Source organism: Lycorma delicatula, chromosome 2 (assembly GCF_047948215.1).
Source record: "Lycorma delicatula isolate Av1 chromosome 2, ASM4794821v1, whole genome shotgun sequence".
NCBI lineage: Eukaryota > Metazoa > Arthropoda > Insecta > Hemiptera > Fulgoridae > Lycorma > Lycorma delicatula.
This window is the reverse complement of record NC_134456.1, coordinates 152,887,907-152,904,778: the sequence shown is the minus strand read 5'-3', so window position 1 is coordinate 152,904,778 and position 16,872 is coordinate 152,887,907. Positions and strand designations below refer to the sequence as shown.

Sequence of the window (16,872 nt, the reverse complement as noted above, 5' to 3'; positions counted from 1 at the left end):
CTACCCCTACAGAAAACAAAAAAAAAAAGAAATAAGTGCTTTGTAAAGCACTGATTTACACAATTAATTGTAAAACAAAGAACAGATGTAATTAAATTCCATATCAACTATTCTAAATATACAAACTTGAAATATTGTTAAGGCAATTACATGATGATACTAAGTATAAAAAAAATAACACATGAATCACTATTCAGAAGCCTTAATGATAGTTGTTTGAACATAATTATATACATGTTGAATGGAATGCAGAATATTTGTTAATATTTTGATTAGTATTATTTAAAAATTTATCAACAGTAATATTTTATTTGTGAAAGAAATACTTTTAATTATATTTTAATGAACTGAAGAAAAGATTTTTTTATATGGTTTAGTAATTTATTAAAAATGACAACAGAAGTGTAATAAGGCCTTCTCTTGTAAGATGAAGTATTGTACTGAATAATAGGAAACAGTTCTGTTGTCTCCTGGTTTAATATTTTTATTTTTTAAGAATAAGTGACTATTCTTTTTAGCAAAGAGTACACATTCATAAATATTTGTTAATTAACATGGATAATTTAACAATTTTTATAAATTGGTCTATAAGATTAATTAGTTTAATAATTTTTTTATTGATCTCTAAGAATGGTTTAGGAAAATACATCCACATAACAGCATTACTGGATGAACAATATAGCTTAAAAAGTGTTGTAGTTGTTAGCAATTTGTGTGAAATGATAATTTGAGTTATTTGCTGAATCACATTATGTAATAGCTACTACAGTATTTCCACCTGTGAAATTTAGAAAACTGAATTTAATTTTGGTACTTAATCTATAAAAAAATTTTTTTCAAAATATTAGTAATTTAACAGAAAATTTTATTGTAACAGAATAACAACAGGTAGACAAGTAATATAATTTTCATATCAAGTGCTTCCTATACCATATAAATTATTAAAGAAATATCTGTTAACTGCTATGATGTATTTTATTTCATTTCCAAAATGGCTTGCTTCAGAGGCTTTATTCATTTCAAACTATGCCCATTATCCCAATTAGTGTCAAACAGTTCTGCAATATCCCTATTGCTAGATTCCATACATTCCTCAAAATCCTTTTAAAAAGAAAACTCCTTTTTATGTTTTCTTTTATCACTTGGATTTCAGGTAGTGAGTGATAAATCAATTGACTAAGCCCTAACCTGGTAGTATGTTGTAAACTTACAGCTTCCAGGTCTGCTATTTGTAAGTTTAATGTCCAACTAAACGTTTGAAAGTTAAAAAAAGTGTTAGTGTGATATTCAATTGCATAACCCTTTCTATTTTGTTTATTAAGCTATGGTCAGGTATTGAATTTTCATGCATTTATATATATATATATATATATTACATCAAATCCTGATTCCTGAAGGGGAAGACACCTGCCTTGTGACAATTCTAGTCATTACACCACCCCCTCTGTTCCTAGCCCAGAGGAGCTTTACCAGAGGTCATCTTTTAGACCTCTAAATCTGACATCACAGTCATCAGTTTGGCCTCTGTCATGATGCCACTAATGTAAATGCCTCAGTAGACATTTCCACCAGTGTATTTACATGACTTACTATCACCTACATATGATTTCTTCCAACCATCACAATCTACCAAAATTTATAACCCTCAACTATCAAATTAACCGATTTACTGAAGCACGATCCTGATTGTCCTTCTGGCACTCTTCACATCTCTTAGCTGCTGCTGGATTGTTTATGCAAGTACAAGCAATTATGAAAATACTGATTACAGCCCCCTCTCTGAAAAGAATTGAAGCAGGACTAGGGTGAACCCTACCTGTGTGAACCCTTGCTTGTTACAGGCACTTACACCAGCAGTGCCACGTGTCTTGTAGGACAAAAACTCAATCGCTTTCCACTTTATGAGGTGGATGCACTTATAAATCAAACACCAGATACAGAGTAGGATCTTGGCGAAAATGGGAAAATAATGAGTACTCTAAGCTTTTGTTACAGATGCAGTTAAAGCCATAGTCTATAAAGAATTCAACACCAGCGAAAGATACACACTCGATCATCAGTTTAAATAAATACCAAAGCAGACTCAAGTCACTGCAAGAACTTTGATCAGACATAGAACTTTGATCAGAACGTAGAGCTGTTCCCCTTCTCTCTTATGGAGAAACTTTTTTTTTTTTAATAAGAAAATTAAGCTTAATGTACAAAAAGTTGAGTATATAAAGTACTGTTTATTATATTTTTATTAATCTTATAAAATATTTTTTACAAAATAAAGATCATAAAATTAAAACCTTAAAATTTAAGTATGTTAATAATTAATACAAATATGAAAATATACTTAATACTTAAATAAACATCACTATAAAACATTTGACTGGAAATTGTTTTTTATAATTGGTAATTCAGCACATTAGTTGAAAGGTTGTGTGTGGGATTATAGAATAAACACTCTTAGCATATGAAAAATGACTGATTAGGATATGAGCACAAGACCGTTTATATGAAAGGCTGAGATGCTACCACTGCGCCACTGATTAACATTTTTTTTTTTAATGGTGCATCATGTAATTTAATATACAGCTGGTAAAAAACAAATAATTCTTTTATTACTTACTTCCTTTATTAGATAAAAAAATTATTACCATGATTCTAGTATATTTTAGTTAACAAAAATACATATTTTAAGGATGAAGTCATGGATGAAAGGTACAGATAAATTTAAAATCAGGATATATATGGTATTTAAACTTACCATGTGTAAAGAAAATGTCCGAAAAATATACATCACAAAATTTGGTAAGTCATTTAAAGAAAACTAAAAACAAAAAGGACCAACATTTGATAGTGGTACACCTGAGCTGCAAACATTCATAGAGGGCCTGTAAATTTGGACAGTCACATAATGAATACAACAAACGTTAGACAACATATCATTACATAATATCTGTTAGAAATTTAGGCAAACAATTCAAAATCCTAAGAATAGGCTAAAAATATTAGCTAAATTTTTATTACCCAATTTAAAAATAGTGGTAACATGAGATACTTTCTATTGATTTAAAAAACCATAAAAACTATGAAACAGATAATAGAGGAGGAGATGTCTGGTCAATGGTTCTAAAAATTCTTTCACAAAATCAGAGGGAACTCTACCTACGGCCACATAAACACTAGGTTTTAAATTAACTGTAAAATGACTATTATTTAAAGAAATGTGATCAATAAGAAAGCAACGTATAATATGAGGCTTAATACATAAATATTATTAATAACAAAATTCTACAATTCTTTCACATTATTCTTAGCTTTCTTTTCAATATCTGCTAACAAGAATTATTCAAGGTCTGATCAAAAAGTATCGTAAATTTTTTAATTTTGCATGCTGTATCTTGTCAACTGAGTTTTTTCTGTAGATTGGTAGCACATGTATATGTTAATTTTAAGATATGTTAAAATCCAGCTGCAATAGATAGTTTGTGTTTGGTGAGTATTAAAGTAACATGTACTTTATTGTGTTTAGTGATTTTTTGGGTGGCAAAATGTCAGATCAGAAAATTTGTCTGAAATTTTTTATTAAAGGAGAATTAAGTGCAGCAAAGCATTTAAAATTTCATAGAAGGCCTTTGGCGATGATGCTATGTTACAACCACTAGTTTATGAGTGGTACAAACGCTTTAAGGAAAGCTGAGAAGATATTGAAGATTTCACGAGGTCTGAGTGAACTAGCTCATCAATCACTGATGAAAATGTCAAAAAGTTAAAGGGATTGTGCTTGCTAATACATCACAGAATCATCATTAGACAGGTCGCCAAAGAAATAGGAATTTCGTACAGCTAATGTGAAGTGATTGTTACTAATGTTTTGAACATGAAATCGGTGGCAAATTTGTTCCAAAACTGCTATATTTTCAACATAAGCAGCATTGCTAAATGAATAGTTACAAACATTGTTGATGACCCAGAATTGCTCAAACGTGTCATAACTGGTGATGAAACATGAGTGTATGGCTATAATGTTGAGACAAAGGCTCCATAATTCTAATGGAAGTTTTCTGAGATGCCATGCCCAAAAAAAACACGTCAAACCTGGTCAAATGTGAAGGCCCATCTAACAATTCGACAACAGTGGAACTGTTCACCACAAATTCCATCCACAAGGTTGTACAGTCACGAAGGAGTACTACTTAGAAGTTTTATGCTAAAAACAAAACTCTCTTATGGGCTATACTCAACGATAATATAAGGAATACATAAAGGCACTAAAAATAATGGATTTTAATGCTTAAGTTATTTTTAAAAACCTTAATGATTATCATATACATTAGTTTAATAATTACAAATTTTATTTACAATTTGATAAAAATTACTGATAATATTAGTTTATCATTTTGAAATAAATAATATACTAAAACCAAAACAAATCTACTTATTTTAAATTCATTCAAACTTTATTATTAATAAAAGTTACCTTTTCCTTATTCGATCAGTCCTAGGAAAGTTCAGTTCATAACATAAAGTTGGTGCAAGAATAAAATAAAATATATCTTTGTAATTAAGATTGTCTGGGTAGTGAACTAAATGGAAATCATCATCTTTTTCACCAACATCCTTTTTTGATTTTCCTGAATCTGCACTTCCATTACCTGATAATTAAAAGAATTAACAATAGCAATAGTAATAGCAAAAAATAAACCAAAAAAAAAGTTAATATAAACAAATAATGAGTTCAATCATACAAATGATGTCATAAATGCTTTCAAGATTAAAAAAAGAATGTAAGTTTATATTTGCACATTAGTTCCTTTAACCCGTTGATGCCGACCTCAGTATTTCGTATGGACTCAACTTTCGTGTTATGTCGCCAACTTCTGTAAGAAATACGGACTAGTGCATGACGTAATTCATACTGCCCATATATCTTGAAGGTCAAAGTTAGAATCTGACTGCGTAGCACTACAGCTGACGTAATGAACCTGATAGGTTCCCACCCACCTGATAGGTGGGTGGAATATATTGAATAGTTATATGGTGGAAATGAATTTGAAAATGGTATTATAGAGGAAGAAAAGGAGGTCAAAGAGGATGAAAGGGAAGAAGCAATACTGAGATCTGAATTTAAGAGAGCATTAAATGATTTGAATGGCAGAAAGGCTCCTGGAATAGACGGAATACATATAGAATTACTGTGCAGTGCAGGTGAGGAAGCGATAGATGGATTATACAAACTGGTATGTAATATTTACAAAAAAAGGGGAAGTTCTGTCAGACTTCAAAAAGAATGTTATAATCATAATACCAAAGAAAGCAGGAGTAGATAAATGTGAAGAATACAGAACAATTAGTTTAACTAGTCATGTATCAAAATCTTAACTAGAATTCTGTACAGAAGAATTGAGAGGAGAGTGGAAGAAGTGTTAGGAGAAGACTAACTTGGTTTCAGGAAATGTATAGGGACTGGGAAGCAATTTTAGCACTCAGATTAATAGTACAAGGAAGATTAAAGAAAAACAAACCAACATACTTGACATTTATAGACCTAGAAAAGGCATTCGATAATCTAGACTACAATATAATGTTAAGCATTTAAAAAAAATTATGGTTCAAATAGAGAGATAGAAGAATAATTGCTAACATTTAACATAGCAACAGTAATAACATAAGAAAGAAGCGATAATAAAAAAGGGAATCACAAAGATGTTCCCTATCCCCATTACTTTTTAATCTTTACATAAAACTAGCAGTTAATGATGTTAAAGAACAATTAGATCCAGAGTAACAATATGAGGTGAAAAGATAAAGATGCTACAATTTGCTGATGATATAGTAATTCTAGCTGAAAGTAAAAAAGATTTAGAAGAAACAATGAACGGCAAGCATGAAGTCCTACACAAGAACTACTGCGTGAAAATAAAAGAGAACAAAACGAAAGTAAAGAAATGTAGTGGAAATAATGTAGATGGACCACTGAATATAAAAATAGGAAGAGAAAAGATTATGGAGGTAGAAGAATTTTGTTAACTGGGAAGTAGAATTACTAAATGGACAAAGCAGGAGTGATATAAAAAATGCTGACTAACACAGACTAAACGAGCCTTTAGTCAGAAATATAATTTTTTTACATCAAAAATTAATTTAAATGTCAGGAAAATATTTTTGAAAGTATGTTTGGAGCATAGCTTTATATGGAAGTGAAACTTGGATGATCGGTGTATCTGAAAAGAAAAGATTAAAAACTTTTGAAATGTGGTGCTGTAGGAGAATGTTAAAGATCAGATGGGTGGATAAGTGACAAATGAAGAGGTGTTGCGGCAAACTGATGAAGAAAGAAGCATTTGGAAAAATATAGTAAAAGAAAAGACAAACTCATAGGCCACATATTAAGGCATCCTGGAATAGTCACTTTAATACTGGAAGAACAGGTAGAAGGGAAAAATTGTGCAGGCAGGCAATGTTGGAATATGTAAAACAAATTGTAAGGGGTGTAGGATGTAGGGAGTATACCAAAATTAAATGACTGGCACTAGATAGGGAATCTTGGAAAGCTGCATCAAACCAGTCAAATGACTGAAGACAAAGAAAAAAATCCTTGTTATTATTCTTCTAGTTTCAAATAATTGTAGAAAATTTATGATCAACAAACACAGCAGCATGTTAATAAATTACATGGTACTTATAGGGCATACTTATACTTTACTTGTACTTTATAGGGCATACAGATATTCTTTTGCTTTGCTGTAGAGCCACATAGAACTTGTTTCTGAATCTGGGTTAGGCCTACACAATCAGTCTTCCAATCGACACCATGGCTTCCTAACTAAATCTTTGACTGAAGCTGATCTTGAGACGATTTTAAATGATTCCAATATGAAAATTTATTTTTTGATAGTGACACTGACAATGAAATTAGTGAAAATTGTGAGGATGACATTGCAGTTGATGCTGCTGCTGATGAGTAAGTTAGTGATGGTGAAGTGGGTGTACAGGACAATTTCAATCGTCCATTTATTTGGAAGGACATGGGATATTATCGAGGGCAATGGGAGTTATTTATTGGTAATTTACAAAAGAATTAGTAAATTTTATGAAAGAATTAGTAAATACCACTGTTGTAGAAACAAGCAGGTATGCTGAACAATTTATGAATGCCAGGGACAGACTTTTTATAGGATGCACATATTTTCTTGTAAAATTTGCATGACAATAACAAAAATTTGCCTGAAATAAATCGATTTGACGGTTTTGATCTTCAATTAAATGTGTGTGTTTATTTACAACACAGTGAAAAGCACGTACTGTATTTTCTTTTTTACATGACACTAATGATAGTATAAGGCTTCAATAATTTTTTCGTATTGTTGAATAGAATAATAATAATAGATCATCATATCTAGAATTGTCCTTGCATTATATAATTAGTTAGGAGTAAAATTAGTCATTCCTATGGCAATTTCGAATAGTTTTCATAGGATGATAGATTGTTATCTACATACTTTTCTGTGCATAATGGTGAAAATGTCATAAAAATCCCACTTTTTTGGCTATATTATAGAAGTTTTAACAAAGATGTACATTTTGTTCTGAAAATACTTAAATTTCCTCCATCCATGGACTATGGCATATGCCATGGTCAGGGCATTCAAATGCTCCGCCGCCGGAGCATTTTAATTAAAAAGAATGACTTCTAAAGTCTTACATCACTGGTATAATGGATGTGTCATACAACTGGTAGACATAAATCTAATACAGACTGAGAAGTTTAATGATCCACTTGATTCCTAATAAAAGAATTTATTTTCAATACAGCAACATTTTTCATTTTTGAGTAAAACTCAGTACTTTGGACTTGTTGTACTCCTACTTGGATCATCTGTTTAGAGATTTACTGGCTTGTGGTTGGTCACTTGGTATACTTCATTCAAAAGGTAAGTATTTAATTAGACAACATTATACAAGGAAGTAGAATAATAAAGAACACATGTTATTTATTCATTTCATACAAGTACTATTCATTCATTTACAAGTCAATTGAATTACTATTCCCTGTGTTTAATTTTGATAGACTGATTTCTGTGCGTATCAGTGAGAAAAATACTATTAAATTTTGTCAACAAAGGGAGCTCATTTATATCATGAGAAATTTTGATTACAGTGATGACACAAAGTTGTTTATAGTAATGAAATTTTATGGTGATGTAAGTGTAAAATGACTTATGGTGTGACTTATTAAGTGACCTATGATGTTTGATTGGGCAAGTGGTTCTTTAAGTCAATTATATTTTTTGAAGATTAAGAAATTCATTTATTGATGGAGTTATAATGCTATATCAAAAACAGTAAACATAGGGTTTTAGGTAGAAAACTCTGGTCCTTCGGTGATCGAGGGACCTAAGATGGCAGTGGAAATTGACAAGTCAATTTAGCTGGAGGAAAAACAATTAAGAGCATATTCTCTTACAAAAGCAGGTCTTTAGCAGAATTTCTACAGAGACAAGAGAAAATTTTCTAGTCACTGTATGAGACCATTCCTCTGAAATTTTATTCTGTTATTCAAACGGTATGTGAGACTGGATATTCCACTGTTACCTCATATTTGTGGATGATGTATAATATGGTCAATGATGACAGAACATTTAATCACCTAACTCTTAACTGTAAGCTAAACTTTGCAAGTTCAGAAACACAAGCACATACTCAGAATGTACAACAGATGAGGCAGTCAGTGAAGATGAAAAACAAGTAAATGTATGGCACTCATCAGGAAATGGTTGATAGCTGTGTGAATTTATGTGGCATTTCAAAGTTAAAAAGTGTGTCTTAATTGAGTTTAATGTGAGATATTCAGGGACATTTGATAATTCCATCCCCAGAATAAGGTGCATATGATAAAATACTATGAATAAGATAATCCCAATTACCAAACATTTTTTTTTAAATTAAAGATTTTGCTATTACAACTTACACTTCTGCAATGATAAATTAAAGCAAGTAAGCAGAAATATTTTTTTTTAAATCTTGCCTAACAACACATACAGAATTAATATACTATAAAACTGTACTCTTAACTGTAATTAATCCTCTCAAGTTTAAAGGACTATGATGGAATAAAAGCTTTGGTAATGTCATGCATCACCTAGAAAAAGTTAATATGCATAGATAATGAAGATGACAGAAAAGAAACAATATTTTCTTCTATAGAAATTTTCAAAATGGAAAAAGATACTATTTACTGTATTACATAAGAAATATTTATTACTGTGAAGAATATAAAACTTATACAACTAATCAATCTGACGAATGATTACCGTCATAATAGAAAATCTGTAATGCTCAAAGACCAATTAGACGCAAAGATTAACTGGATTTGAATACTCATGTTAACTGTAGTCTTGGTCTTAATTGGGATTCGATTAACTACAGTGTCCCAGGAATAATCAGCTTAAGACCTGACTAACTGCTTAGCCCTAAATGCTTTCACAAAATCCTTAGTTTGTAAGATAAGGCATAGGCATACTGAAAAAATTTGAAACAAACAGCAGAACATCAAAATTAATAAATAAAAGGGAGAATATTAGAGTTAATTTTTATCCCACGTAAATCAAGGAGGAAATAATATATTTATTTCGAGCTCAGGAAGGCGTTTCGTGCACACCTTCCTTAGAAGGTGTACATGATCTTTTATACTAATTTTTCTTCCCTTGTTCCTGTAACAGATTCTTATTTTTTCTCTATTACTGTACTGGGTGTGTCTATTAAATAATGAGACTGTGTTTCTACCTTTTAGAAAAAGCAGTGAGAACTGGTCATGATCTCTTTGACAAAGACCTAGGAGGTGTCAGAACCTGCATAACAAAATCTCTCAGCTCTTTAGTTGATTGTTAGTCAAAGTTTACTGAAGTTGTATTTCCTTTTGTGAGCCAGAATAATATGTTTAAAAGTTGGGCAATATTCAGTTTGACATTTTTAGTGAAATCGAACAAAATTACAATGGAATGTTTTCAAATGCTAACTGAGGCTTATGAGGCAGACTTCATATCTTGTGCACATGTGCTAGAGTGACACAAAAGGTTCAATTAACATTAAATTGTGGAAGACAAAAAACCTGGAAAACTTTCTGCTTCAAGATACAAGAAATGTAGAAAAAGTTAGTCAGAATATTTGAGAATACTGCAGACTCAGTGCCTGAATGACAGTTGAAGCTGTGAACATTGACAAAGGCACTTTGTGGAATATTTTGCATAAGGATCTCAACATGAAAAATTGTTATGCCTAGACACTCCCTAGGATATTCACACCAGTGCCACAAGAAAATTCAACATGTTCAGCAACTTGATGTTGACCTCAACCTTTTTCAAAAAATCAACACTTTCAACAAAGCATGGATCTTCCAGTATGATCCTGAGGTGTAACACAGTCAATGCACTGGAAAACATAATCAACACGAAAGAAAAATGCAAGTCCAAATTCAAACCCACGCTCATTTTTTTTTTTTTTAAGTCAAGGTCATAATTTTCAAATAATGAATTGCAAAAGGCACACTAGTGAGCCAGGAATATTATAAGGAAATTTTGACAAAACTGAGAAAGGCAGAAAAATGACAAAACTGTGGAAATACAGTTTCATTCTTCATCGGTTTGATGTGCTTGCTTACACAGTACTATCTGTGAAACAGTTTCTGGTTGACAAATACTGGATCGTCCTCCATATTTACCAGATTTGGCACAATTTGACTTTTATTTTCCCTAGAGTGAAACCTGCACTCAAAGGAGGATGTTTTGAGTCATTTACCAGTAAAGAAGATAACGTAAATGTTTTAAAACATTTGTACGAATACAAATGGGGACAAGCATTAGAATTGTAGTCTGTGTAGGTAAAGGTGAGTTACTGTATGTTTCATTATTTAATAGACACACCTTGTGTTTTAATTTATTTATATGGTGTCATTTTTCTTAAGAATATAATTTATTTTCAACATCCTTATTTATTTTAAATTGTGTACAATGTATTTAATATATTAAATTTATTATGAAGGTGGTTAAATAGATTTTCTGATATTTACATAACAAATACATTATTTAGAACAGTGATTCTTAACCTTTTTAGATTCACAACCCCCAAAATGTAAAAAAAAAGGTATACAATGAATATTTTGGGATCCCAACCCCATCCAATGAAACCTAGTTAAAATTATTTAGCTCCATTCATAGCAATGAGCATGAACATCATGTATGAAGTGTACAAACATAAGTAATTTACAACTTGATGTGTATATACTCCTTGTAATTTGGTCTGCTTGTATAATATTCATTGTTACAGCACTGTGTTCAAACATGCATATGATGCATTTGAACATGTCATGCTCTCAGCAGTATAGAAAAGTCATAAGGGATTGCAGAACATCAGTTTATTTTTGTTTGCGAAGCATACACCTGGTGCCAGTTTTTAAGTTTTTAAAAATGTAGTTTAATTGAAAATGATTGAGCTTTCAGTTTTTTAGTGTATGGTATAAAAGTTTTTTTCAATTAGATTCTTATGTAAAATGGATAAATTTGTGAAAGAACGAAGTAAGTCATCTACATTCAGTGAATCGACTGGTAAAAAGACAAGATTGCGCAATAATGACAGTTTTTTAAATTATGGTTTTACCTTATTGGATGGAAAGCCAAAGTGCATTGTTTGTATTCAAGTCATCTTGGAAACTAAAAAAATCAAGAAACTTGGAAATTAAACCCGATTCTCATCTTAAAAGCAAACCCTTGGAATTTTTTATAAGAAAAATTACATACTTTGAGAAATCACAAGCTTCTATTTGTAAATCAAGCCACGGTGATTGAAAGTACACTTGAAGCATCTCATCTTGAAGCATTAAGAAGAATTAATATGTCCAAACCCCATACATTCGCAGAAAATCTCACATCATCAGCTGCAATTGATATGGTCAGCATTTTAATGTGTGGAAGAAGCAAAAAATTTTTTTAAATTCCGCTTTCTAATGACACAGTATCAAGGCACATCAATGATATGGCTGCTGATGTTCATGATCAAATAATTCAACAAGTGATTCCAAGCGAATTCTTTGTATTCAATTTTGATGAATCAGATATGAAAAACATTTCTAAGTTGTTATGTATTGTGAGATATGAATTTGACAGGAACAGATTAATCCATGTTTTGTAAAGCAATACCACCAGGTCGTGCAACAGGATAATGCCTTTAGATATTTTTTTAAGAAGCTACTAAAAACTATAACATAGATTGGACAAAATGTAATGCAGTTCCAGTTGAGATTCACAACCAGCTCATTAAAATGTCTGTCGAAAAAACGTTACAACTACAATTCACATCAGATTTAAATACGATTTGGCTTGGTCATCGAAGTGAATACGGAAATTTAGTCACAGAGGCATTGAAAATATTAATCCCTTTCACCACATCTTACCTCTGTGAAAAAGGTTTATTGTCTATGGTTATGCTTAAATATAGGAATTATCTTTTATCACTTGAAAACAATTTGCTTTTATATGTTTTTAACACAGTTCCACATATGGAGAAACGTTTAAATGCAACAATCTTATTAATTTATTTTCTTTAAAAATGTACTTATAAATGTTTATAATAAATTATTTTTTCCCATAAAATGATTTCATTATTGGTTATGTGTAAAGTTGTACACTAATTTTGCAACCTACAGGTTGAGAAACGCTGATCTAGAATTTAATTATGTGTAAATATATAACCAAAATGGTGCTTTCCCAGCATTTGATATTGGTGTCATGAACACCAGCCAATAACTTGAGATAACAAAAAACCAAGAACTACTGAATATGAATTTCTTTATTTATTTATTTTGCCCAACTTCTTTCTTTGATAACCATTGGCATAATTATTTTGTTAACACCAGTAACTACTAAAACATCCATTCTTTAAGTTTTTTAGGAACAAGTGACACACCAGTTTTCTATAATAATTTTAATACTTTTATAAATTAAATACGGTTACAAAAATTATACATAATTTTTTTAAATTATTTACTAACACTATTTGCAGTACTTAATATTATTCTTAAAAAAAAGTTTGCTTACTTATTTTAGAATATGACATGCTTTGGCGACGTAAATGGTTTTTTGAGCTGTTTCTATAGAGTCTATTTCGACACCATAAATTGACTTGAACATAAGACCACAACTTCAAGAATAATACAGAATAAAGAAAGCAAACTGTTGAAGCACCAACTACAAAAAAAAAAAAAAAAAAAATAGGTACAGATCTAAAAATTAAAAATATATTCTTTAAGTTATAATCAACTTAATTTACTTAAATCATGAAGCCATCTGTAATTAACAAATTAGAACAAGATAGGTCCTGCTTTAATTTGACCTTATAACACTTAGGGAGTTTTTTACAGTTATAATCAAACACATTTTCTGATTTTTATGAAATTTTGAAGTAAGTTTGCATTAAGAAGCACAAAAGAAGTAAGAAGCACAATATGTGTGAAACAATTTTTCATAAAATTTTCAATTTCAAAAGACAACTACTGCCTTTCTTAGAGAGCGAATAAGAGAGATGTGTTAGAAGGAAAGTTTAAATCACCAAGCCACCACTAATAACAGATTGAATACATATTCTTCTTCAAAATTCCTGATGTGGCCTACTCCTTAAATCACCACCATTTCCACACATTCTCTCAGCTCCTGTACTTTAAGTTTTCACTCTGGTTTTTTCCTTTTTTAAACATAATGTTTTTCTCACAGATCATCTTTTCCTAATGCTATACAGCATAATGTTTGTATCAATATTCATATATATGTACTGTATCATATGTTTTATAGCTTTTTTATAGGACATCTGATTTATAAAAATTTTCTACAAACAATTATAGTCAAAAATTTTTCTTTTGTACTTAATTTTAACTTCTTTATTGATTAAATTTAATTATACAGCAATCTACAAAAATTCAGTTATTTTTTTCAATAAAAAATTTAATGATAAAAATGTATTTGTAATTTTAAAACTACAAGCTGATATTAATATGTACAGTAAATTGTTAGAATCAAAATTTAAAAAAAATAAAAGTTAATATCTTGTTGTTTGCTGAGTACTAAAAAAAGTAAAAAATCTAATTTATGTAAGACTATTTTATAAACTACCTGATAATGTATCCAAGAATGTGATTGGATATCAGTTCTGTATCATGGATTGTTAAAACATTTTCAATTCTTTTCCTAGACTGATTATGTTTTTTCCAGCTTCTTTGATACAGGTCTCATCTAATTTTTGTAATTTTTGCACTAAATTATGTCCAGATTTTAACCAAAGTTTGTTGAACACTACGTTTTGTAAATTTGCACATTTTGTATTGTTTACACAGAATGTAATCACACATTCATAAATACTGATTTCCAAAGAATACTTTTTTGTATATAGAACTACATTACACTATTAATGACTGACTACTGTTTTAAGTCCTGCCACGTAAAAAATATTTTTCTAGGAAAATGAGATTTGTTAATCCCTTCTATGTTCGTACCGCCAAAGGCAACTTTGTGCTTCTTGTGTTCATAAATTTTTATTTCTAAAATTGCTTTTTGGTACTTACAACAAGCATCACTTGTTTTAGAGCGCAGTTTAAAACATAGTGCATTATCATTTGACATGAGAAGAAAAAACTAAGCCCATATTGCTTGTTTCATGCTTTTGATACTCCCTACATTTTGCCTAATTCCTAGACCACAATAAGCCTATATTTCTTTATTACAGTACCCAAACATTCAAGTTTTCTTAATCTCAAAGTTAATCTCAGAGCCACATGATTTCTTTTCAAGGACAGATTTATAAGCTTTGTTGTTATCATCATTAAGTATATATACCTGATATTACACAGGTTTATAGACCTTCAAATATCCCTCAACCTCCATACCACCAGTACTTACTAATTAAAAAAAAAACTCACTGAAAGAAAGATCAACATATCATCTTAAATAGAAAAAGTGTAGAATTCAAATGTGAAAAATATGAAAATAATTTTTTTCCCTTTTTTTCTTATGTAACTGCCTTTGTTTTGTGCATTTTTTCCATTATACTATTTTGTATATCTATTGTTTGCTGTATGAAAGGATTCTCATTTTTTATTAATTTCTCTTCAATGAACATATATTAACAATTTATGTTTTATTAAGCAAGGGAATTGCCTATTCAAGCTTTTTTGACTTCTACTGTTTTTTACATTTCATTCTAAAGATACCTAATCCAACTCAGAAACTTTAACGAACTGCCTCATTGAATAATTTCTTGATTAAGTAAAAAATTTCATTAAATAAATTTTACAGCACCAAACATATCTTTTAATTGTTATCAATCTTACCCTTTATACTTCTCGGCATCTGGCCCCGTGCTGTAAAACTTGTATTTACTGCTACCAGTAACAATATATTGTTTCAACAAGTACAGTATGCCTATGTTCACATTGTCGGGGCTGAGAACAATCAGTATCTGTCAGTCAACCTGCATTGCTGTGGGGTATAGACAACACAGCTGTGGTGGTCGGCTCTGTGCCTGAGGACTCCAGGGTGAAGCTTCACTTGAAGGGGTCTAGCTTGGGATCTGAAGGGATAGGGCGGATTGAGGGTATGTGATCCGCATGGGCCAAAAGATCCTCCAGAATGGAGTCAAGGATTTCGGTCGAGTTTAGACAGCTGGTCAACTTGTACCTTTGTGAACATTCCTAGATAGTTGCTAAACTGGCATTGAAAAACGAAAATCTCCAAGGCGCAAACCGAGCCCTCGATTCAGTCGTTTCTCGACTGTCAGGCAAGGTGAATTAGATGGTGGAAGGAGTTAAGGACTTCAAACCAGAAATGTAGAGGGTCCTTGGCGAGATCCACACCTCTCTGAAACAGGTGGAGGAGAAGGTTAAATGGTCTATCTCCTTTGCTGCGGTAACAGCCGCGCCGGGGCCTAAGCGGGTTAGTCCCCCGCCGCCAGTCCAAGCGCCGGCTATCAAAATTAAGTGGGCCACCATTTAAGGTGGTCCCTGTGACGCCTGATCCGGGGGCTTCGTTTGCAATGACGGAGCTGACCCTGAAGAAGGTCCACAACCCGCAGAAGAAAAAGTTCCAGATTTCTCGGGTCACAAAAACAAGGGACCATGGAGTCGTCTTGGAGGTTGTTAATGAGTAGGTTGATGTTATTCAGTCTCCTGGGGGACGGCCACTCTCTGCGATCGTGGTAGGCTCGATCTCGTTGGGTATCTTCTGGATGCCCCAGTTTTCTGACGAGCGGTTCACCGTTGTGCGAGTCACGAGGGGTACGCTCGATGTCGTACTGATGTCGGAATATTTCCAGCTTGGATGGAGTATCGATGACTTGTTGGCGAAGTTGGGGCGGATTCTAGACGGTCTCCAGGGCATCAGAGTGATGGTTGCTCTGGACGCTAACGCCAAGTCTTCCGCCTGGGGTTCACCACTCACTGACCGCAGAGGTGCTGGTTTCGTACAGTTCGTTGAAGCCAGGAACCTCTACTTGCTTAATGAGGCAGAATAACTGCCGACTTTCTCTTCCGAACTGGGGGAAAGTTACATTGACGTCACCGTAGTGACGGGAGATCTGCTTAGGTGTAAAAGTACTTGGACTGTCTGGCCCGAGGACAGTGTGTGATCATACACGTATAATCTATGAGATCGCTTACGGTGGTGGTCCAAGAGCTCCAGGTTCAGATCGCTATAACCTAAGGGACTTGGAGCAGCACATGCTGCGGCGCGAGTGTGCGGCTGCCTTACAAGGGTTGGAATGGCGCATGGAGCAGAGGGAGGAAGGATGTGAAATTGATGGCTGAAAAATTCGGCCGTGCCATCAAGACTGGCTGCGATAGGGTCC

At 32.2% G+C, this 16,872-nt stretch overlaps 1 protein-coding gene across 1 annotated transcript in view; it reads right to left on the bottom strand.

Annotated features, from left to right (window-relative positions):
- mdy (diacylglycerol O-acyltransferase) overlaps positions 1-16,872 on the bottom strand; it is a 94,047-nt gene that overhangs the window by 19,562 nt on the left and 57,613 nt on the right. Inside the window, exons 6-7 of the mRNA XM_075356507.1 lie at positions 13,080-13,229; positions 4,469-4,643 (exon numbers count right to left, since the gene is read on the bottom strand). Of these exons, the coding sequence (XP_075212622.1) occupies positions 4,469-4,643; positions 13,080-13,229 (325 nt within the window). The remainder of the gene's footprint in view (positions 1-4,468; positions 4,644-13,079; positions 13,230-16,872) is intronic.